Here is a 23,669-nt window from a genome sequence, read left to right on the forward strand (position 1 = left end):
AAAGTATTTCTATCCTCTTCTTTATCTTCTACCTTACATTCTACAGTCACCCATCTCTTAAAACCTAAAAACACCCTATCAAAGCGATAAATGGTTTTACCACCAAATGGCTGACATGAAATGAGAAAGCTGCAAATTGATGCACTGATCATAGAGAAAACGTAACAAACTCTTAATAATAACTTTACAACATCAAGGTTACAGGCCTTTTTCAATTTTCTCTACTAGTTTGACCACTTCATTTTGGATTAGGTAGGGAAAATACCTCTTAGAGGAGGGACAGCAAGGCATTTTCCAACACCTTTTTGTTCGATATAAAAGTCTATAGCCAAAACTATAAACTCTCTATGTCGGTCTCATTACTGGTTCCTCACACTATGTTTGTATGGCACCAGTTGGCCTGGAGAACTAAACATAGCACTTGGTAGCTGTTAGTGTCAAATTAACCAGGCTCACCTAGGCTAGAAGCAAGAGCTAAATAGCTCCCAGTAATTTCAAAACCGGTTACGAAGCAACTTCAATCCTATTGTGAAACCAATTTCTTTTTCCATTACACAGACACTAAAAAAAAGGTATTCTACAAAATATCAAAGATAACCATCCAATGCCAGTCATTCTTTCAGAGCTCTCAGCAGCATACAGTGCATTAAACCATGAAAGTCTCCTGACGCGCCGGCTGGGCCTAAATACTTACATAAATATAAAAGGTACAGCCCTGTTGTAGATCCCGACTTCATCGAGGACCTCAGAGCCAAAGTCTAAATGGCACATCCTTTGGTTAAGATTTGATTTCCTTCTGATCACTATAATCTACAAATTTAGGGGTCTTGTAGGTGAGAGCATGTTGCTGCGAGAAGCTCTGACGAGGGCATACTGTCAGCTTGTCTGTTCTATTGCAATGTAATAAACGGTCTCTGCCCTTTGCTACTTCAAATTATATTGTGTGAGCTTTGTTTTCCCGACTATCGCATGGGAAATTTGCACACCATGGTAAGCTTAAAGCTAGTTCTTGCCTGCAGAAAACCTCATCTAGTCTTCATAATTATTTACCTATATCTAGTGCATGACCGTATAGCAAGTTTTTGTTCATTTCATGTAAGAGGATGTGCCAGTTTTACCTGTAGGAAGCTTATAGGGAAGTTGTGTCATGCCTTTTTCATCCGGCGATACAATAGTCACAAGCTTCTTACCACAGTTTCATTAGAAAAAAAGTTTCTTGTATGACTTTTAAAAGTGTTCGTACCTCTAGTGTGGTCCTGCGAGGCCGGTTGCAGTAGCTGTACAGTTCCTCTTGGCCCAGGGCTGAGCTGAACTCTTTCAGCTTTTCCTGCTCCAGTTCATTGGTGGCAAAGTAAGACAAAAGTTCAAAGAAAGAACGGCGAGGGACACAGCAAATGTCGAGATAATGTTGAACAAAATACTGAATTGTGCATGGCTGAGGCAGGTAAACGGGAAGAGGTGTGCCTTAATGCAAAAAAAACAAAACAAAATTAAGTTATATAGTCCTACTGCTTTCTCAACCCGAATGTTTATCAATTGCACCAAACTTGAATGAACTACACAACATTCATTCCATCTGCAGCAATTCAAAGAGGCTTGTTTTTCCATTACTATTTCTCATTCAGGCTGCCATTTTAGCATGAAGCGTAGATACATGCAATTGATTATCCAGCAGAAGATGAAGCACAGTATTCAACCTCTGCTTTTAGCTTCAGGGTATGCTTGTCCATGTGCAAGTGTGCAGGTGGAAGGCTCAGACTACCAACACTGTAAATTGAAGCCCGCAATGCAAACGTCCAATATGTGCAGCTGTGTACAGAGGTAATGCAGTCCAATTTTAGAACTAACAAACCTATACTATTCTCGAATGCTCTCCACCAAAAATAATCAGTGGGTAGTTTCACAAGCAGGGGCGGGTCACCTATTTGTGTGACATGGTCAGGGTCTTGACTGTTCAACCTGGGCAGGGGACTGACCAGGATGGAAGCCAGAGAAAGCCTTGTCCCGGGTGAAGAGAGAGAGTTTGGGGGCATTCCCTGAAACACCTCAAATGCTTTGAATATAAATGTAGGTACCTTTCTTTGTCACATGATGCCTCCCCTTCATTTTGTGCCCCGAGTTCTCTTTTGTCTCTTTCAGGGCAAATACTGCCAGAGTTCACCTGGGCGCAACCAATAAAACCTGGACCGGAAATAGGGGAATGGAATCAAGACGCCCTTAAACGCCTTGGTACTTGGATTTTTCCAACCAAACAGAGATGAGACACTCAACACTTGAAATACCATCTCCAGTTTTTCCTGATTTTTTGAATTCGCTGTTCGTTTGAAAAGGTGACTTACTTGCATGTGGTGAGACAACCACAAATGTTTAGCCTGAATCCACTTTCTTTTCTTTTAGAATATCTATGTAGCTGATCTTAAATATGGGGAAATTCCCCTCTGTACCCTCTTCTATTTCTCTATCACCAAACACCATTTGTCTGTTGCTAGGCGACTGCCCCTGTTAATACCCATTATCTCTCCCATCTCCTTACAGTCCATGTGTTTTCAGTCCATGTGTTTTCCTATAGAGACTCACTTCATCTCCTACTGATAACAACATGGTTCTCCCCCTTAATGTCACCTTCTATCTCTTACCCTCTTCATCCCACCACCTGTTTTAAATTACAATGCTTTAGTTGACTTTCTTAAAATTCTAACAAGATGAAATGTAAAACTGTGACATTGTGGTTAGAGGAAATTGAAACAAGGATTTCACTAAATACTGTTCCAATAGTTCTTCAACCCCATAAGTGGAGTCATGTTGCAATGATTCCGGTCCAGCTGCACTAGTAAGTGCATGGTCATCAACTCTGGCCCCTGATGTTGTCACTGTCAGAATAATAAATGGTTATTTTAGTAAAGGAGCTGCCCCACCATCCTTTATACTGCCCTGTGAAAAGCTTTCAGTGTAAAAACAAAGGACGTTTATTAAAAGACCTTTTATGGCAAGATTATAGTGATTCACAAGTCAGCCTCAGACCTATATTTAATTAAGAGGCCTTGGTAGACAGATGTTTGGCCACAAGGTAACAGAGAAAGTGGTCTACTTTCAGAGTGGCACCTGGAACCCTCTGGTAAAAATCAACATGCTGCACTTAAACCCTCAGATTTGAGTGCCAACTTTAACAATTAGCATTTTGTACTTTCAACGAGATTGCAGAACCAACCTGGCACGTCCGGTAATATCCTTCAATTAATTAAGAATTTCGTTTGAGACAGACCAAATACAATGGCGGAATATCCATTGACTGGCTAAGCCAGTTACTTTGAGGAACCACCAGGATTTGTCCTGTCTCCTATTCATTTAACTGTGTGTTTCAGAACATTGGTTGATGTTTTCAATGCTGGTCACATCATTCCACATGTACACTGATATAAATCAGCTGCCTTTGGACTTGGAGAGACCAGGGCTCTTAGTCCATCCAATAACATCACACACCTGTCTGTACAGGATGCAGGAATGGGAAACGTCTAAACTAAAGGAATGGTATTAAATGGGAGAGAAGCAAAGCAGATATCCTGCGCAATGGGAAAAGTATTGACAAATTCAATCGTTTTTGCTCTTGTGCGGTAAAAACATTTTATGGAGTTCATGCACACAACACTGTTAGGCAGATGAAGGCTATGTCATGTAGCATGGGGGTACCTTTCCTAGGTGGCGCTATGTTTGAGTGACGGGGAGCATTCTTCAAAACATGGTGTGTCTGCAGCTGACTTGTAAGGGCCACGCACAAACCTGATTGGATGACTGCTCTAAAGGGGGAAAACAGCCAGTCGAGCTACTTTTTAGCCATAAACAAATTCGAAAGGCCATAGCCATAGAAATACTAAAAAGCATTTTTATAAATCAGACTAAGAAGAAAATACAAACCTTGCTAGGTATATCATCAATATAAATGTATCTGAATAGAAATTCAAACTGTACAGCATATAATCAAAATAAGAATACACAAGAAGTACATAGTTAAGACAACTTACAATTCATTATTATCAAAATGTATTTAAAAAAATTGAAAACTGTTGAAGACTAAAAATAATCACTGGTTCAGTAGTGGCCATGTAAACATTATAGGCAAAACTATAGTCTAACAGATTTAAGTTTCTCAACATAGGTACTCTATATTTTTGTCTCCGTTTTATAGAACGAGCAAAATGGTAGAACGTGTAGAGTGTTTCTGCATGTAACTCCATCAAATTCATAACTAGGATTGTGTTTGTACACTCACTTATGGAACTCGATCAAAGTGCATCTTGTTATGAGCCTTCTTATTCTAGGGTTATTTATAAAGTTTAGGTAATATTCTTCATGTAGTTGGAAAACTGCATTCATATAATATATTCTTACAGTACTTTTCTGATGCAGTATAATTGCAACACTCATATTTCATCATAATGTGATCCATTAGTACCCGGCAAGGGTGAATCAGAATGAAAGAACCATTCTGATTGGCCCTCGCCGAGGCATTACCCGGCCGGGAATCCTTCGGATTCCACGCCATTGTCCCCGGGAGGGGGAGGGGCGTGGTAGTCCCTCAGCCAATGAGGAGGCTCGAAGCGGGGGCATCGACACGGCTGGAGGCTGCATTCGTCCCCTGCCAGGGATTCAGGTATGTTTTTGTATTGTTGTTTTTCCTCCTCCCTGTCCCCTCTCCCTCCCAACCCCACTTACCTTCCGCCTGCTTTTTTCCCTGGCGGGGGATGATGGCAGCCTCCAGCTGTGTGGAGACTGGAAGCGGGGCTATCCGCGCTCCGAGCCTCCACAGGGCTGGGCTTCCATCGTCCCCCGCCGGGGACCCAGGTATGTATTTCTTTTTTCTATTTCCCCCCCTCCATTGATCCTCCCCCCCACCCTCCCAACCCCACTTACCTTCTCTTTATTTTTTTAGGAGCGGACGCGCTGGGAACAGAAGTGTTCCCAGCGTGTCCGTTCCCGGTGGCCACCATGGAAAGGGAAACAGACTCAGTTTTCGCTTCTGCGGCGGCCATTTTCCCCATCATTTTTTTTTTCTGTTCCGAAACCCTGCAGTGTTTCGGAACAGAAAAAACTGCTTTTAGTACCCCAGTCTCGCAGATCTTGCATGACAGGGTACTAATAGCAATATGCCCCTCGCAGCGAGGCATTACCGAGTCAGATAATACCCCGGGACCATTTGTTAAGGGGCCCCGGGGCATTACCTGACTTGGTAAAGCCCCCGCCGCTCGGGGCATATTGCTTAATTAAAACACGTTCTCTGGTTTAGAGATATTTTGCTTTTTCCAGTACATTCGCTCTAGACCAGAGCACTAATTACGGGTTCAGCGGAAAGAATGGTGGTAATTCCGGCAGGTGGAATTAGCGTTACCGCCATGCATCCTGGTGGGATTTCAGCCGAATCATGAGTAGGCGGGTGTGTGCACCACCATCGGCAGTAACGGTATACTGCCCAAAAAAACAAACAAAAAACATTATAACCAACAGTCATTCCACCAATTTTCGGCAGAATTAATGTTACCGCGGGCGTAATTACTGTCAAAAAAACGAAAATAAAAACGGTAATTATGCCAATTTTCAGCAGAAGTAACGTTACCGCGTTATATTGATGGACCAAAGACTAAAAGAGCATTTTTCAAAAAGGAGAGACTGTCAAGTTTGTCAAAGCATGTCGGAAGAATATAAGAGACACTAAAGAGGCCAATATAAGAAACCAATATTAGCCATTGGAAGAAGCCCTTGCAGCAGAGTGCACCAGGCAGCTATCAGTTGGTGCATTTGAAAGAAGCCCCCGCTTCTTTCATAATACCTTTTCGAGGGGATTAGGTCCTCCGACGTATTCCATATCTATGACAGTAATCCCCACAGCGTGCTGCTTCAGAAAATCTTTCGGCGTCTGCGTCCTGCATCAATGACGTCGATACGCCGTCCTCCAGGGCCTCCATCGAGCCAACGTCACCGGATGTTATAAGTAGGATGCACGACGCCCGTAGCCTCAGTTCTGTTTTTTCCGCAAACGTGTTCGCTTCGGAGATCTCGGCGCGCCTCGATTCCACTGAATGATGTTCTTTTGGTTCCTCGAACCTGTTGCTTCATCGCTATCGAATATGATGTCTTCGGGTTCTTCCACCCCGTGGTCCGGGTTTAAGAAGTGTTGGGTTTGCGGGTCCAAGATGTCCCTGACGGATATGCACGACGCTTGCCTCTGGTGCCTCGGGGAGGACCATGATAAGGACGACTGTGTCGACTGCCAATCGCTCACTTCGAAGGCCTTGAGGGAGCGTAAGAAGAAGCTGTCGTCGGTAAGGTGGCCAAGCCCCAGAGGTCGCGTTCCACTGGTCTTTCGACGGACGATTCGAGGGGCGACTCTCCGCATCGTCATCGTGAGTCCGGGGGTTCTCGGTCTGGGAGTCGGTCCCGCCATTCCTCTTTCTCTTCGAGGCACTCCAGGAAGCGCTGTCAAAGGTCGCCTTCCCCGTCCTTATCCGAGGACTCCGCCCATCGGCGGGTAGCTTGTCCCAACAAGCATTCCACTCCTGAGGAACAGGATTCGTTCCGAAAGGAGATGTTGGTGATTTTTCAATGGCAGGGCTCCAGTCCGGCCGTGCCGTCTGAGGACGGCGGTCGAGGCCGCACTAGAGACACTGCTCGTCCGCCTTCGGGCTCGAGCAGCCACGTCCACTGGGCGCCTTCGACGGTCACGGTCAGACAAGGATGGTCGCTCTAGGCATGCCCGTTCAAGTCCTGGATCATCTGGCCGTCACTTGCCACTCCCTTCACAAGCTGGGCTTCTCCCTCAACTTAAAGAAGTCCCACTTGACGCCAACTCAGAGGCTCTAGTACATCGGAGCGGTGCTCGACACGTCCCTGGGGTAGTGTTTTCCTCCACAGTTGTGGGCTCATCACATTCAGCAGATGGTGCACAAGTTCCAACATGCCCAGAGTCTCCCTGCGTTCGAGTTCTTGAGATTGCTCGGCCTCATGGCATCCTGCATTCTTCTGGTGCCAGAGGCCAGGTTGCGGATGAGATCTTTGCAATGGGCACTCAAGCTCCAGTGGTCTCAGTCCTCCGGCAGGATGTCGGACCCCGTTCAGGTGCCACCCTCGGTCGCCCAGAACCTTCTGTGGTGGGCCGTCGAAAGCAATCTGATGAAGGGGGCTCCGTTTTGGCTGCCCTGGCCGGAGGTGACGATCGTGACGGACGTGTCCCTCACAGGATGGGGAGCTCATGCCAACGAGCTGACAGTCAGCGGTCGTTGGTCTCCGTCGGAGTCCAGACTCCATATCAATCTGTTGGAGCGGAGGGCCGTCAGGCTTGCCCTGAAGGCTTTTCTGCCAACTGTGCGAGGAAAGAATGTCCTGATTCTGACGGACAACACAGTGGCCATGCACTACCTCAACAAAAAGGGGGGGCAAGGTCACTTTCTCTGTGCAGGGAGGCGATGCAGCTTTGGTTCTGGGCAATCCAGCAGGAAATTTCGATCTCGGCAGTTCATCTGGCCGGAGACTAAAACGAGAGGGTGGACGCTCTGAGCAGGCAGAGCGCGATCTCTCATGAATGGGAGTTGGCTCAGGAGATTCTCCTGGAGATCTTCGCTCTTTGGGGGACCCCTCAAGTGAATCTCTTCGCCTCCTGTGTCAGAAGTGCGAAAGGTTCTGCTCGTGGGAATTTCCTCCAAGAGGAGCCTTAGGAGACGCGTTCGTGGTGGAGTGGTCATTCCCACTGCTGTACACGTTTCCTCCAGTCCCCGTCATCCCGCAAGTGCTGCGGAGGTTACAGAGGTTCGGTTCCCGGATGATCCTCATTGCTCTAGCATGGGCCAGGAGGACGTGGTAACCGGACCTTCTCCACTTGTCCATCTGCCCTCCACGTCGTCTTCCCTACCAAGACGATCTGCTCTCATGAGAGGGGGGTCAGGTTCTCCATCCAGAGGTCAGATCCTTCAACCTTCACGCTTGGCTTCTGAAAAGTTGAGGTATAAGGATTGGGACCTCCCTGAAGACGTGATGGAGGTGCTGCTGTCGGCCAGACGGCCGGCAACCAAGTCCCTGTACCGTTGCCGTTGGAGAAAGTTCTGCGACCGGTGCAGGGTTAAGAATGTGGATCCTTTTTCATGTGACATTCCTGTGGTTCTGTCTTTTTTGCTTTCTTTAGCCCACAGGGGCTTGCAAGTGGGTACCGTTAAAGGTTACCTGGCGGCGCTGTCCATATTTAAGCGCTCGTCTGAGGAGTGTTCTTATTTTAAAATTCCTTTTCTCAATTTCTAAAAGGGCCCACTAATGTGTTCCCTCTGTCACCTTTCCAGGTGCCCGATTGGGATTTGAACCTGGTTCTCAAGTTTCTAATGGGTGCTCCATTTGAGCCTTTACATTCTTGCCCTTTGAGACTGTCAACAGGGTTGTCCTTAGAGTTCGTCCTTCCTTTCTTCCGAAGGTGGTGTCGGAAATTTCATTTAGGCCAGAAGGTTATTCTTCTGGCGTTTTATCCTCCCCACATCCTGGTAAGGAGGAGGAGAGGCTCCACAGGTTGGATCCTAGGAGAGATTTAAGCTTCTACATTTCTCGCATGTCCAGGGTCAGAGTGGACGATCAGCTCTTTATTGGTTACGCTGGAAGGCGTTTGGGACAAGCTGTGACTAAGCAGACTTTGTCCAGATGGATTATCTTGGCAATTTCTGAATGTTACCGCCTGGCGGGTAAGGACCCTCCGGTAGGGTTACGTGCCCATTCGACTAGGGGTATGGCTGCCTCTACTGCCCTGCAGAGGGGTGTTCCTATTCGTAACATCTGTGATGCAGCCACTTGGGCTTCGGTCCATACTTTTGTACGTCACTACTCTCTAGATTCTGTCCGTGGGCAGGATCTGGCCTTTGGCAAGGCGGTCCTTTACTCTGCAATTTGATTGGACACTCTCAATTTGTGTATTCTAAATTCTTTTCCCACCTCCTTACGTTGGTACTGCTTTGGGAGTCTGTCATAGATATGGAATACGTCGGAGGACCCAATCTCCTCGAAGAACAAGTTACTCTCTTACCTGGTAACGTTCTTTCGATGGGATGGTCCGACGATGTATTCCATATCGCTCCCTCCCTGCCTTCCCCGCTACAGAATTCCTTATGCGATTGCAGCTTACGTTTCCGCAAGGCTTTCTGTGGTCATAATGGCAGTTGATCGGTGCCACACGTTCGTGGAAAAAACTATAACCGAGGCTACGGGTATCGTGCGTCCTACTTATAAGATCTGGTGACGTTGGCTCGACAGAGGCCCTTGAGGACGGCGTATCAACGTCATCGACGCAGGCAACAAAAGATTTTCCGAAGCAGCACAGCTGTGATGATTACTGTCATAGATATGGAATACGTCGTCGGACCATCCCATCGAAAGAACGTTACCAGGTAAGAGAGTAACTTGTTCTTTTCAACACTACCCATTTTGGCATATTAAAATAATACCTCATTGAAAAATAAATTGGTACATGCAGAATGTGAGGCTAAGAAACAGTCGAGAGCGTCCAAAGTTGGTACCATACCATGTCACGGATGCTAGCATTGTCACAATGTGATACAGGGACCTACGATCAAGCATTCATATTTGGGCAAAAAGATTAGAATTCGATCACACTGCACATGTGACTATGAATGTAATCTATGGATTGAAATGCCCATGTGGAATATATTACATAGGTCTCACCACACTGAAGGCGAAACAGGGAGGGACAGGACATACATCGCAAATAAGAACACAGAGCCAACGATTATCAATTGCTAGGCATTTCTTAGATAAAAAAAAACATACTACTGTACAGCTCCAAAGTGTGATTTTGGAACAGATCAAGAGGAGACATGGACAAACTACTTCACCTAATCAAGATCTCGTGGCTTGAAACCTTTGATGCATTGCATACAAGAGTTATGAATGTGGAGTTTGATTTAAATTGTTTCCTTTAATGTAAGCAGGGTTGACTGGCTAGTGAAGCAGGAAGGCCGTAGAGACCTCTGGGCGAGCCAACACATGGTGATTCTCTAGTTGGGGTCTACAAGGCTTTTTTCTCGACACTTTTCAAATGTTATTTTCTCTACATTTCACTGTTAACTATTTGATCCATCACTTTACTTTGTTATTTTTATTATGCACGAGGATATTTCCTTTACCATTGTGACAACTTAGTTATGGTGGTTCAAGTTCCTACATTAGTTTTTTCATGGGGTTTTCCGACACAGAGTTCGAGACATAAGTGCTATTTAGATATTTATAGATGTCACATCACATACAAGTCTTCGAGTTTGCTACTGAGTGTTAGGTCCACCTTTTTGGCACCATGAATTTGGATCCTGCTGCATATGACCTGGTTTTATGCTGCATATGACCTGGTTTTATTACCAACAGTACTATGTTATTTTACAACGGAGTATTGAGAGAGGGAAGATTATTATCACTTGATTCTATACTGTCCAATAAAGATGCGGGGGATGTGCGTCTTCGATGATGTGGGCACACTTCCACCCAGTTATGGGAAGCAAGATTTTGCATTACACTGGGTGTGACAGCACATTGTACTGTTAATATTGGAAGAGGTTCCCCTGCACGCTGTGGCATCACATGGGTGTTTATGGTGCCTGGAAACTCATGCACCAGGTGAGGCCGCATTGTGTGGGGAATGTGTGTGATTTAGTAGATTGAATCGCTAGTGGTTGAGAGGACTTGTGGGGAGGGACACTGTACTTTCGCCAGCGACGCTTGTGTGTCGTACGGTCAATATACTTTGAGGATCCAAATGCAAAATGGGGCACTGCGATCGACGCCGAGACCTCTGCGTTGGCGCATGCGCCTTATATCAAAACCTCCCATACAGCATAGCAGGTTTTTCTGTGAACAGCAGACTGTGATGGAAGATCTTACCAGGCGTCTTTAAATGCCAATTGTATCAACTGAAGGTAATTTTAATCTGGATTGGCATTTCTAACTTTGAGGGACGCCTTGTTCCTGGACTATGGTTAATATGCTGTGTTTATCCAGCACTAATGGGCACTCTCAGGCTTTAGGTGGCCGATACAAGGGATCTACGTGATCCGACCGCGGCTGATTTGCCCACAGCCGGAAAGTTCGCACAAGAAAGGTGCGAACCACCAAAAGTTTGCACCTTTCTCATGCAAACACACGTATATACGCACACACACGTATATACCCACATGTATACTTACCTGCAATGCTACCATCAAAGGTTCGAACTTTCGGTGTTCGAACCTTTGGTGGTAACATTTTTAGACCTTTTTGTACGTGCGGCCGTTTAGATACAGTCAAAACGTACAATACCGATACAAGGCCAAGTGGAAGAGGCTTTGACGACAGGGTCAGCACTTTTAACCAGCACCCCTGGGGGGCTGGGGACGTTGAACATGTGCTCCTTACTGGACCAGTAGCTTATCAAATAATTTTGAGGTACATTAGGCCCACTACACAGCATGTGTGGTATGAGGAACATGATGGGGTTCTATTAGTTGGATTAATTTTTTATCTCCTAACAGAGGGGCTCTCTCCTACATGCCGGTAAGTTATAGATGACAACGACCTCCGAGCAGAATAGGGCAGAGGCAAACAGCAGTGCTGATGTAAGGCCTGCGATGGTCTGTTTAATGATAATTGTGTTTGTTGAGAAGTATTTGATTGTAATATTTATTTGATTTGATTTGGTTGCTTATCGCAACTTATCACAACTTTTCAAATTAATACAAATTACAAATTACATATCATTATAATTAAAACAAGTAGAAGTTATTAAATAGCAATTCATTGCACATACTTTCAAATTCAAATACTCCTCTCGCTTCTATTAGCCATTTCACAATTGATTATAATGAGCGTTCAATACAACTACCCATAATCACGGCATTTCAGTAGGCACCTTATGAATTTTCAAAGCAAGAATAAAATTTACAGTAGCAATATTTAGAGATATCAAATTTTTAATTAAAAATCATGTTCCACATTTCTTCATTCAAAAGCCTGTTTAAAACATTTATAAAAACATTTATTTTCTTAAAATATTCAGATTCTGACATTCTACGAACAGATGTTTTAGAGTTGGTCTTCTCTTGATCTTTACAAAATCGACAAGTAATAATGGAATCGTGCTTCTTAGAGTATTTTGCTATTTGTACTCTTGTTGGCCACAAATTAAATCCGATTCGAATAAAATTTCTTGCATATTTCACATCTGTAAATTACATCAGATAGATTGGAATTAGACAAATGGATTTTATCGCAAATTTTCCAGTTTTGAATGTTGCATATTCATTACAATTCTCCCATGTCATGGACCAATCCCACCTCCACAGTTTCATGTTTGCCTTGTCCGGGAAGTCAACAAGGAGCTTCTGTTACATATCTGCTTTCTTTAATATATCCTTACAGATAACTCCCACATCTTTATGGGACTATTATTACTTTCTTCGAGGGCATCATATAGGAGCGGCATTAACGTCTGCATGTTCTCCTTTGACAGTAGAAATTTTCTCCATAAACTCCAGGTTTGCCATGCTACTATGGCGGTACAACGGCATTCGGACTATATCCGCAGGAGTGACTGGAACACACTTTTGTTGCCAGACCTCCGTGCGCACCCGTACATATTGGCTGCAGCATTTCTCGCGTAGCATTAACTGCTCCACTGCAGAGGGTCTACTTAACAGCCAATGGAACAAGCCCCAGTTTACCTATGGAGAACCTGTAATTTGGAATAGACTCAGCAACATTGGGCACTATTTTGCAAGTAAGGATTTAAAAGACCAACAACACTGATATTATCTTTTCAAGATCGATCATGTACCCAATGACTTAGGATTTCATCTTTTTTCAGACATGAAGGCAATGTTGCCACCAAGGTCTCACAATGGAGTGCTGGTCATTGGTCCTCCACTAGACACCTGTGCTCATGTTTGGCACTGAGGTGATTTTGACGTCTCGAAACCCTGTCTTGAAGAATTCCCCCCACATTTATTTGGGGATTATCATTACCTACTTTGCCCCGAGGAAGGCGTTTTTCCAATACCAGTGGCCTTACAGGTGGCCCGCCGAAACGTAATTGTGGTCTTTTTCTGTTGGAATCTTAACTTCATTTCCAATATTATTTCCTGGAGACCTTTCTTTTCAACTTGAACAATTGTGAAAAGTTTACGTAGGCAGACCTGTACAAGTGAATTTACACTTTTGCACAAGTTAATAAGACCTGTACAAGTGAATTTACACTTTTGCACAAGTTAATTGAGTTGTTTTTTCATTTCGATTTTTGTTTTTTATTCAATGTTTAACTTTGGTAACTTTGTTAACGTATACCCTTGTTTACATGTACTGTGGTGCTTTCATCCATTTTTTATATGCACCCTATTTTTCACTGTAAATTATATGTCAGTTTGTTATTACAATTTTCTTTTCCTGTTTCTGTGAAATAAACTTTTGAAAATGTTTGTTTAAAATTGGCTTTATATTGTGTTTGATCTCTCTTAGATTATCTCAAGTTGTTTCGAGGAAGAATGATTAGGATATCTTTTTTTTGATACCATGCAAATTAGGATTATAGTTTACCAATTTATTTTTTACAGCTTTTGAATCTTTTTGTGGGACTATTTGAGACCCCATCAATAGCTGTACCACTTTTGGGGCAATCCCCTACCTTGTAACTACGCTACTAATGCTGACAATGTCAGTCCCAATTAATCCCTCAGTATCACAATAGGGATCGCCTGAGGTAAGCAAAGTACCTTTTTCCAGAAAAGCCCTTTCAAGGTATTCAGTTTGGTCAATAATCCGGGTACTTTGCTTGGGCTTCATAAATAATTACTGGACTACTTTTTGTTTGTAGAACTGAATTAACACAGCATGTGTGAACTTCACGAATTTGACCTGTATAATTCTGCCTTGAGACGCCAGTGTTCGCATTTTAGCTTGTATCTCTAATGTGTATGGTAGGCCTATCATTAATATTTTGGCCTAAACATTTGTATTCATTTACTAATGTAACTACTATCTTAGTAAGTGTTCATGTACATTTATGAATTTGTCCGTTTTTAAGATGTACAATCATAATAGATTTCTGCGTGTTCACCATTAGCCCATTCTTTACTGCAAAATTATCTAGTGCTTTAATTTTCTTTGCAATCCAATTTGTGTTTGATCAATCATCATGAGGTCGTCCATGTATAATAACCACGATACTAACCCGGATCCAATTCTTGGCGGAAAATAGTGTCTAGAATACAAATAAATATTTATAGCTTTAATATGAAAGTTAAAAAGTATTGATGCTAAAATACAACCTTGTTTTAATCCAAAATTTGACGGAATTAAGTTAGTAATCAAGCCATTTCGATTTAGCTTCCCTTTTATCGAGGTATCCAATATAGAATGTGTGGTTGACAACCAGCATCTAACGATTTTTCCCCATCATATATTTCTTGGTATTGTATGAAACGCTTCTTTAAAATCAATAAAAGTTAAAAATATAGGCTGTTTGCTCACGATAGCTTGTTGTTTTAAAATTGCTAATTAAAATAAATGTATTGACGTGTCTACTCCTTTAGTGAAGCCAGATTGATGTGGCTCTAGTATTTTGGCCTTATTTAGCCATCAAGTCAGATTTCTTACTACTAATCTGGCAAAAATCTTGCCTGGAATGTCTAAAAGCGCGATTGAGTGATTGTTAACTGGATCATTTCTCATAGCTTTTTGAATATTGGATTATTATCGATTCTTTCCAAGAATGGGGAATCTCTTCTCTCTTTACTATTGTCCAGAAATAGTTCCACGATTTCTGCCCATTGTTCTGGATGTGCCTCAATGACTACATTTGACAGTCCATCTGGGCCAGGAGCTCGCGACAAGCTTAGTTTCTTGATAATCATAAGGATACCCATCTGATCAAAAAGATGGATTTCAGATGTTGAAAACTGGTATTCTAACCTGCCCAGTTTTTTTCCAGAAAATTCTCAAAATATTCAATCCAAGTCTGTTCATTTATTGTGTTTATTACTATAGGATATGTGGCACTGTGAATGGTATCATTTAGGAGACTCCATGTTTGAGCACTAGATGTATTTGCTATGGCCGTTAGCATTTTCTCACCATTTTCTTGTTTTTTATTCGCAAGATTTTGTTTAATTGCATTTTTATATTGGGTATGCAGATGAGTTTTTGCTGGATGTCTTTCCCCTAATGGGAGATTCTTAAGTTGATTTTGCTTTCGCCGAAATTGTGCTTTTAACCAATGAATATCCGGATCATAAGTACATCTTTGTTTAAAAAAAACTGTATGAGTCTTTAGAGTTTCATTGAGTCTGTATAATCATATTTTATGCTTCTCAGACCAACCTTATTATACTGATTCACTTGTGATTTTAGTCTTGCCGGTTTTTTAATAGTCCACTTGATCCTATTTCTACCTTGATTGAGGGCAATTGATTCTTCATAATGAATTTGTATTCGAGGGTTATCACTTGCTATTGTGATTTTTAAGATGTTATGATCACTAGATTCAGTTAGAATTATAGTGAACTCTTGAATAGAATGCAAAGCATGAGCCAATATAAATACATAGTCTAGGACTGATTTTGATTCACCTCCTTTCCAAGTAGGGGATGGGGCTATATGCCCTGTCACTGTTCCATTTAACATCATGAGATCGCGCTCGCATCAAGTGGGCCGTTATTTGGCTCTCCCTGATAGTGGTTTAGCTTTGTTAGTGATACATGTTATATTAAGATCTCGTACCACTAGTGTTGCGTACCCTTGTTCTTGAGCTGCTATTAAATCCAGCATTTCGATTATTAGGTTGATGAACCTCATTTGCCAATGGATTCCAATAAATATTCAGTAATGCCACCCTGTCACCTAGTGATGAGTCAGTGAATGTTGGTATCAATTTTGTTAGCTGAATACCAGGATTAGGTGAAGTCCATGCTTCCAGGTAAAAACCTGCATCCATTTTTACTGCAGTTAGTAGCCCAACAGATGGTCGTCCTTTTGGCTTTTTTATGGCCGGTCATAATTTGCCCATATCGGCTGTGTAGATATCCATGTTTCTTGTAATATCACAATTGCGCTGCTGTTATCAAATTGGTGGTTTCCAAGTTCAGTAAATGTGAAAACCCTCTTGTGTTTCATACCAATATTATTAAAGACGGGGACGATCGGTCTGACATTATGGCTCGTTCCTGGGATTTGTTTCCTCACAAGCTTTAGTTAGTCAGTTCCAGTTTCTTTCCCTAGGCTGCTTTTGCTCTTCTTTATAATATACCTCTCGAGATAGGATACTTCTCCACCCCTCACATATAATATATAGAGGTTCAACTTTACCTTGTGTTAGTTTTTGGTTATTTCTTATTTCAATTGGTCTAGAATTTAAAGTATCCCAATTTCATTCTTTTCGCTCAACTGGCTGATTTGTGATGGTCTTTGTATGCAATGATTGTTTTGTTTTAGATCTCTCATCATTTTGAATATACATTTCAAATCCACACTGCCTCGTTTTATCTCGTTAGCCATATCAGTTCCTTTACTAATTGTGACAGAACCTTTAACTCAACTGTATCCATTTTGGGGCTGTTAATGAACCAAATTGCTTTTATGTCAGGTTATTGAATATATTTCAATTGGAATAGCTTGAAACACATTAAACAGAGTTTATCTATTAGGATACGGAACTGATAACTGTCGATCAAGCATTTTGATGTATATATTTTCTGCATATTTCACTGAGGACTTCACTGGTTTAGTTTTATCACTGGCATTAATATAAAATATAAAACTGTTAGCTTCTTGCCTTTCATCCCATTTTACACCAGTAGGTAGTTGCCGCTTGGGATTCTCATCAACATCAATTATAGAATTCTTACTTTTACCCATCATTCCCCTTCTCCTTTTTTCCAGCGTGAGGAAATTAGGATATTCCTCATGTTCATTAGCCGTCCTTTCCTCCGATCCTCGCGTCCCTCTACTGAAGACTCTTATAGGTGTATCCTGTTTGGTATCACCAATTTGAGAGGTTTCAATGGAATAGGTGGATAAATTCAAGAGCTGTTCATCGATCTCATCATCAGTTATTCTTATCGGTTCAGCATTGTTATGGCTCCAAGGTCCCGTCCACAGACACGCTTTACAAAATGTGGTTTCTCTAGGGTGCGATTCATCCAGGGAGGCTCAGAGCGGCCCCATTCTACTCCCGTTGGCGGTTCCCATGGAAACGCCTGAGGCATTCCTCTGCAATGTTGCATTCCAGAGCCCCGCGGTGTGTAGCGTCCTGTCAGCTGACAGCCGCAACCAATCACTGCTCTGCAATCGGCACGTCTTGCTCCCATAAAACCCTTTCAGGAGAGCAATCGCGGCTTCCAATTAAAGTTGGTTACCTGTGCGCAAGTCTGTGTTTCGAATTTGATTCCCCGTTTCCTAACTTCTGGCCTGCTAATCGGAATTTCCTCTGCCCGGGATTTGGTTTCTACGTTTCCGGCTCCGTTATGGACCTCCCTTCTGCACATTGGATTGCCTCTCGTCTTCCGATTTCGTCTGCGCCCACAATTCCAACTTGACTCAGAACTCTTTCCCTTTCATCCAACAGCCTGTCCGCTCCTTCCCGTCCAATTCCGCAATCCCTCCTACTCCCCTGGGCTCCGTCCGCACTAACCTTCACAGTGGAACTTAAATCTCTCGTACCGTTCCGCTAGTGAGAGCACACATTCTACTTACCCACTCCACACAGTATAACAGTAATAAACAACGCAGTGATTCTTCAGCATTCAACATAGGAATACCTCAACCAGCATCGGTTTCCATAAACTCTTGATCTCTCAACATTACGGTTCTGTGGAGTACACGTTCACTTCACAGGACGCTCTGCTCACAACTACCAAGTGCACCATCCCGGCTCTAGAGCGTCCCTCGTGCCGTACTGGAATAGCTCCCTACTAACCTCCCATCCCTCACCTTACGTTTTCCTTGAGAACTGGATTGAACCTGACCTCCTTTCTACCAGTAAGAAACCAATTTGCTCAAGCCATTAGCGTAATCTCTGTCTTTATGTTCCCAGGTTTAGATTATATCTCTTCATCTCTATAGATACTGGTCTACCAGAGCCACTCCTTGTATCCAACCAGCTACAGCTCCCATTGTACCACACATGTAGACTATTCGCACCTGCTTTCTTAGTTCTTGTGGTTTTCTTACTATTTAGTAATAAGTGTCGTTTTTCCTTGCAGCCTGGGTATCGTGGCAGTGTGTGTTCCTCGCTCTTTCGCTTGATCCACTCCTCTGGCCAGTCTTAAACCAACCGCAGAGTGGTATATCAAGAGAATAACTCCCTCATGTTGTGGAGAGCTGTATTTTTTGGTCTAACCCAGGTTATCAAGCGCCTTGGCAGTTTTCTGGTTTATGTTGTCCGCAACCAGCATGGTCTTGCACCTGCACGAAACTGGCGAGTACCAACAAGCATTTTCTATAATAATACCTTGAGTGTTATCACTAAGAGCCTGCTTAGTTCGCTGCATTTGCTTTCGGTTATTCTGACCCTTCTTTTGCGATCGCCCTCTGTCAGATATTGGGGTAGTTATACCCTCTATACATTTCCTTGCTTTATTTGTGCTCTTTATTAGTGGCCGAGACTGTTTTTTGTCTTTTTAGTGGCTTTCCCTGGCGTAATTTTAGTGTTTTGCCTTGATTTTTTTCTTTTTCCTACACTGTTTTTGATGAAAAGGGTAAAATAAAAAAGGGACTTATTCCTGAAGTTCTTCTCCCAGTTGGTCTATAATTAAACTACTGCTATTAGGATCAATGTCAAGGACACCATCCTCCATCCTTCCCCCACTTTCCATCTCAGCATCCCCAATCTGTTCCTCTACCACATTCCGTTCAAGGGGGGAAGCCACATCCAAGACAACCTATCATCTACAGATTCCACTATTCGATCTATTAGATCTAATGTTTTGTTGTGAGACTTCGCTGAATCTCTTTCGGCACTAGCCAAAACTTTCTGTTTGGTATTAAATGCAATCCAGTCATTTTATTGATCAACAAGTTTAGTTTCAAATTCTGTTGTACATATTTCTTTCCATGTTTTCATACAGTTTAATTCAACTATACATACCTGTATTGACTGTTGCCAAGCTAGTTTCCAATAAAGAGTTTAGTGGATGCTGAAGCCGAAAGATGGTCTCGGGGTGGGCCTCACAAAGGAAATAGGCATGGACCGCGGCGAATCCGAGGAATTATCCGAATCAGGATAGAGTATAGGGGAGCCGATAAAGTTAGAGCTGGTCCCGGTTTATTTCCCGCATTTTTAAACTGATTCACTGCTACTACCAGCACAACTGTTGCCTTTGAACCAGATTCTCCTCAACCAGATTGGAATTAACTAATCTGGGTGGGACATGAGTAGCGGCCACATCAACACTCCGGGCCCCGCTTTTATCATTACTGTCATCATCATTCAACTCCATTCCTCGACCGACAGCAGAGACTGCTAGGAAATTGGTTGGTGTCAAACCCTTTTGGATTGGCAAGCTAATCCTTTGGGAGTACAATAGAGGGCATGTTAGTGGCTCCAGCGCATGCACAAACATCTGGATGGCTCCGGGTGAAACCTCCCTCTGGTCTCGGTCTGTACACCGACCCCTTCACCCCCATCTGTCAGTGTTTGGGTGGGGCAGTTAATCAGGGTCCTATCTGTTAATTTGTTAAGGTGGGCGTCACGTGAACGTTGCGTACCTGTATTTCCAGGAGATGGTCGAACTGGAGAAGCCAGGCTGTTTGATCAGGAAGTCGAATGAAGAGAAGGTGACGCAAGGAAGCAATCTCCACCCAGTCCTGATATAAACAGGTATGGATGGGGACCAACTCCTGACGCCACAGAACACTTCCCTGCGGATTAACGTGACGTCAAGACAGTGCAAGCACTGACAGGGAAGGCAGATAGTTCCAAAATGTCCAAGGCAGCTGACTGAAGGAATTGACGACTCCTTGTACACCCTCGGAAGGCAGTGGTAGAACTTGCAAGTTGAAAACACAGTTCTGTAAAAGTTGCAGTAAAGATCCCCGTAGTAATATCCAATTGGCACTGAAGGAAGCTGAAGCAGCAGACCAGAAGCTGGTACCCCGGCTCGGCAGGCCAGGAAGAGGGGGCACATGCCAGTCAGGGAACAAGGGACCTCAGGAGGAGAGAGGGCCCACGGGGAAACAGGTACCCAAGGGAAAACTGGAGCCCAAGGGAGAAGCAGAGTACCAAGAAAGGGGCTGGACCCAAAGGAGTGACTGGGACCCAGCGGGAAGGCAAGGCAAAACAGGAATCCAAGCAGGAGACAAGGCAACAGGGAACCCGGACCCACTAGGGAGGAAAGGGGAGCTGGAACTGGAGCAAAACTAAAAGGTAGGGCGCAGCAGCGAGTCAGGAACAAACCGCGTTAAGACGCGATTTGTTCCTGCACTCGAGCGCTATAAGAAGCACTCGGCACAAAACCGAGGCTTGAAGCGCAGGCCGACCCACGCATGCACCATAGCCACATTGCAGCGGAACGAGGCTTGACACGCAAGCCTGCGCCGCCGATGGCAGCTCTCCGTGGCGTGCGCTTATGTCTCCCTGTAACGAGCATGAACGCCCGTCGAGGAACAACCCTCCTAACCAGCCGGACCCTAGAATATAACTGCCAGGGTCGGGAACGTCCGTCAGCAGACCCCCAGGTAGGTACCCTAAAATATATACGGGTTCTCCCCCTCGATTATCAGAGGTTGTGCATTGCAATTATTCAGATGTTTAGTGGATATGCACTCCAATCACTTCTCGCACGCTATAACCAATGGCGCTTAGGTCACCCTCGAGTCATTAGCTCATCTTTCTGCATGTGATAAAAGTGCCTGATATCAGTGATTAAGGACTTTGTTCTCTTCCCTTGGGCTTGTCATGGAGTTTTCACTTGTGGACTACCGCTACCCTGGGTGGGCACAAACAATGAAGCTGTCTTTTCCGGCATATCCGTAGTTAGCCTGTATGCCGCCATGTCCACTACATACCAAGATTTAAACAGTATATAAGACCACTTTTCCACAGCGTCTATGCTGAAGTATATATTGCTGCTCCTGCTTCCTGGATCCAGCCAACAATAGTCTCTCCAGCAGAACAGCACTTAACTATGCACTCTACTAATTGTAATACTGATGTGAATATTGTTGTTTAAAAACCAATTTTTTTTTTTCTTTAATGTTTCAGATAGATGAAGGTTTTCACTTGATGATGGGACTAATGGTCCCGAAACGCATAGGATTAATTTCAACATAAACCCTCATTTTGTGGAATTTGTATTATAGTAGACTAATGCTTACCTGGACCCGTCGGGAGCGTAATGCCTTCTCAACCTATGGACCTGTACTTGGACACTTTTCGGGTTCACTTTCTTTATAAACAACAATAGAACTGCTATAACATCTATTACTGAGAGGGTACTGCATTAAATGTACACTTTTGTAATCCTCCCTTCTCACCTGTATTTATTTTTTGTGGAGCTCTCCATCCTGCTTTCTACAGGGGCGCGTTGGGATGAAGATGCAAATGAAATTTGGAATGCTGAGGTACTCTATAATTTCTTGCCTTGACAATGTCTATACCTTTTCAGAATTGGTCTTTGGGTAAAGTCTCTTGGAGAAAATAACATTCTTTTATGTCTTTAAATAATTCCTACATTGGAGAGATCTCTATTTCTAAATAATTACCTTTTTCTTGCAGGTTCTGTGAATTCGGAAAAAATGTATGGCTGCGGATGATTGCAAAGTTACTCGGGATGAGGAAACATTAAACAACGTAAGTTCATCTCTACGGAGTAACTATAGCCTTCAGAAAGAGCGCGGAAACAACTGAGGTGAAAATTTGAAGAACCTTCAGGTACGTAAACTTATTTAACATTTCTGTTATTTTCTATTCAGTTCATTCGTTAATTAAATACCTCTAATTGTCTGCAGGTTTTCGGAAAACTGAGGAGAATACCTTCGGAAGATGCAGAGGCTGCGGAGGAAACTTCTGACTGAGGATACTGCGGCTACGAACGAAAACTGCTGCTGAAAGATGCTGTGGGCTGTGAGAGAAACTTCTGACAGGAGCTGCTGCGGTAACGAAGAACCACTGCTGACGGAAGATACTGCTTCAGAGATAACCTCGGTTCGGTAAGTATTTTCTATAACTATTATATTCTGTTGTCTTTTTCTGTTAAGCTAATGTCTTTATATTTTCTCCTTTGACAGGTTCTGTGAGGAGAAACACTGGTAGCGTTACCCTCTGTCAGCAGAGGAGACGCGAAGCGAGCGTTCCCGCGGAGGCAGGGCTTAAGCAGCTCCCTCTGCGATATAAATGGAACGTGCTGCAAGGTACAAATTAATCTAGCAGCAACCATGTTTAGAGTATGAGACCAATGTTAACACTACGAGAGTCTATCGAAACATATGCTGTGAATGTCGCGAATGCCATATATGCCAGGCTAACACTCACTTCTGACACGCTGACTGATGTAATGGTCCTTGCCTATGTTGAATGCCTGAAAGGGAAATGTGCTCTCCGACTGGGATCATGACAGACTAATAGGTTTCAAAATCTTGATTTATAGGAGGGGCAAGAATGTAGATTTACCAAAACAATCAATGGTTGTTTTGGTTGTGTTCTGTTGAGGGTGTTACCATAGACCTGGAGTGAATTAGAAACAAGAACACAGATTCCTGACAATTAATTATCTGTTTGGGGAGTTATGGAACTGATTAGCGTTTTCTTATGTACTGTGTGCCAGTTGTGCGATACTTGCTAAATACACTGGGCCACACTGGATGAGTGTGCAGGTAAGGTCCTGGACAGTCTTGGTCCAGACATCTTTAGTGTAGAAAAGTATAACAGGCAGTTACAAGTGTGTAAAATAAAGCCTGGTAGGGAAATTACACCAGGCAAGTTGGAAGTGAATACAGCACAAGAACTAGCCAGCAGGCTGTTGGTTTAAGAGACTTTGGAACAAAAAAAACCCTGGCAGGAGAGTGCATCAGATATCTTGAAAAAAAGAATTGCTTTGAAGATAACATTTGTTGTTGACCCAAGGGAACTTCAAGAACTGTTATTTGTAACCCAAGAATGAGACGAAGAATTCAGGGGGAGAGAAGGACCCTGTGGAGCCAGGATACCCATTCTTGATAGATTTCTATTTATGGGTTATACATTTTTCTTTTAACATTTACAAAGCACTCAAAGCCAAATACATTACCCTTTTCACCCTAGAATTAATTTGATTAGTGTGGGAGTGTCAGAATAGCATATTGGACACAGGACAGTTTTTGTTTTGGTCTTTCTGATATCGACAGATCCTTAGTTTTGAGTTTAGGTAGGGAAACCCTGCTAGTGCAGGGACAGCAATGCCTTTTCCCAACCCCTTTTATGTTCTAATAAAAGTCTTTAGCCAAAGTCATGTCTAACTTGTGTCCGAGTATCATTCCTGACTCCTCACATTTGTTGCCAGGAGTGGGACTCTGAACCAGCTGACAAAAACTGGGGAACCAAATGGAATTCCATGTTAGTTGTGCCGCTGATATCTTAAATGATACTCACTATCCACCAATTAGAAGATGATTTTGTGTTTGAAACAACCACAGACAAGTCC

The 23,669-nt window shown here is 43.3% G+C and overlaps 1 protein-coding gene across 2 annotated transcripts in view; it reads right to left on the minus strand.

Moving 5' to 3' along the window:
• NDOR1 (NADPH dependent diflavin oxidoreductase 1) overlaps positions 1–23,669 on the minus strand; it is a 667,841-nt gene that overhangs the window by 217,065 nt on the left and 427,107 nt on the right. For both annotated transcript variants that reach the window (XM_069609846.1, XM_069609847.1), the window contains exon 9: positions 1,244–1,464. In XM_069609846.1, coding sequence (XP_069465947.1) covers positions 1,244–1,464 — 221 coding nt within the window. The remainder of the gene's footprint in view (positions 1–1,243; positions 1,465–23,669) is intronic.

This window comes from Ambystoma mexicanum, chromosome 8 (genome assembly GCF_040938575.1).
Source record: "Ambystoma mexicanum isolate Mex_15411 chromosome 8, UKY_AmexF1_1, whole genome shotgun sequence".
NCBI lineage: Eukaryota > Metazoa > Chordata > Amphibia > Caudata > Ambystomatidae > Ambystoma > Ambystoma mexicanum.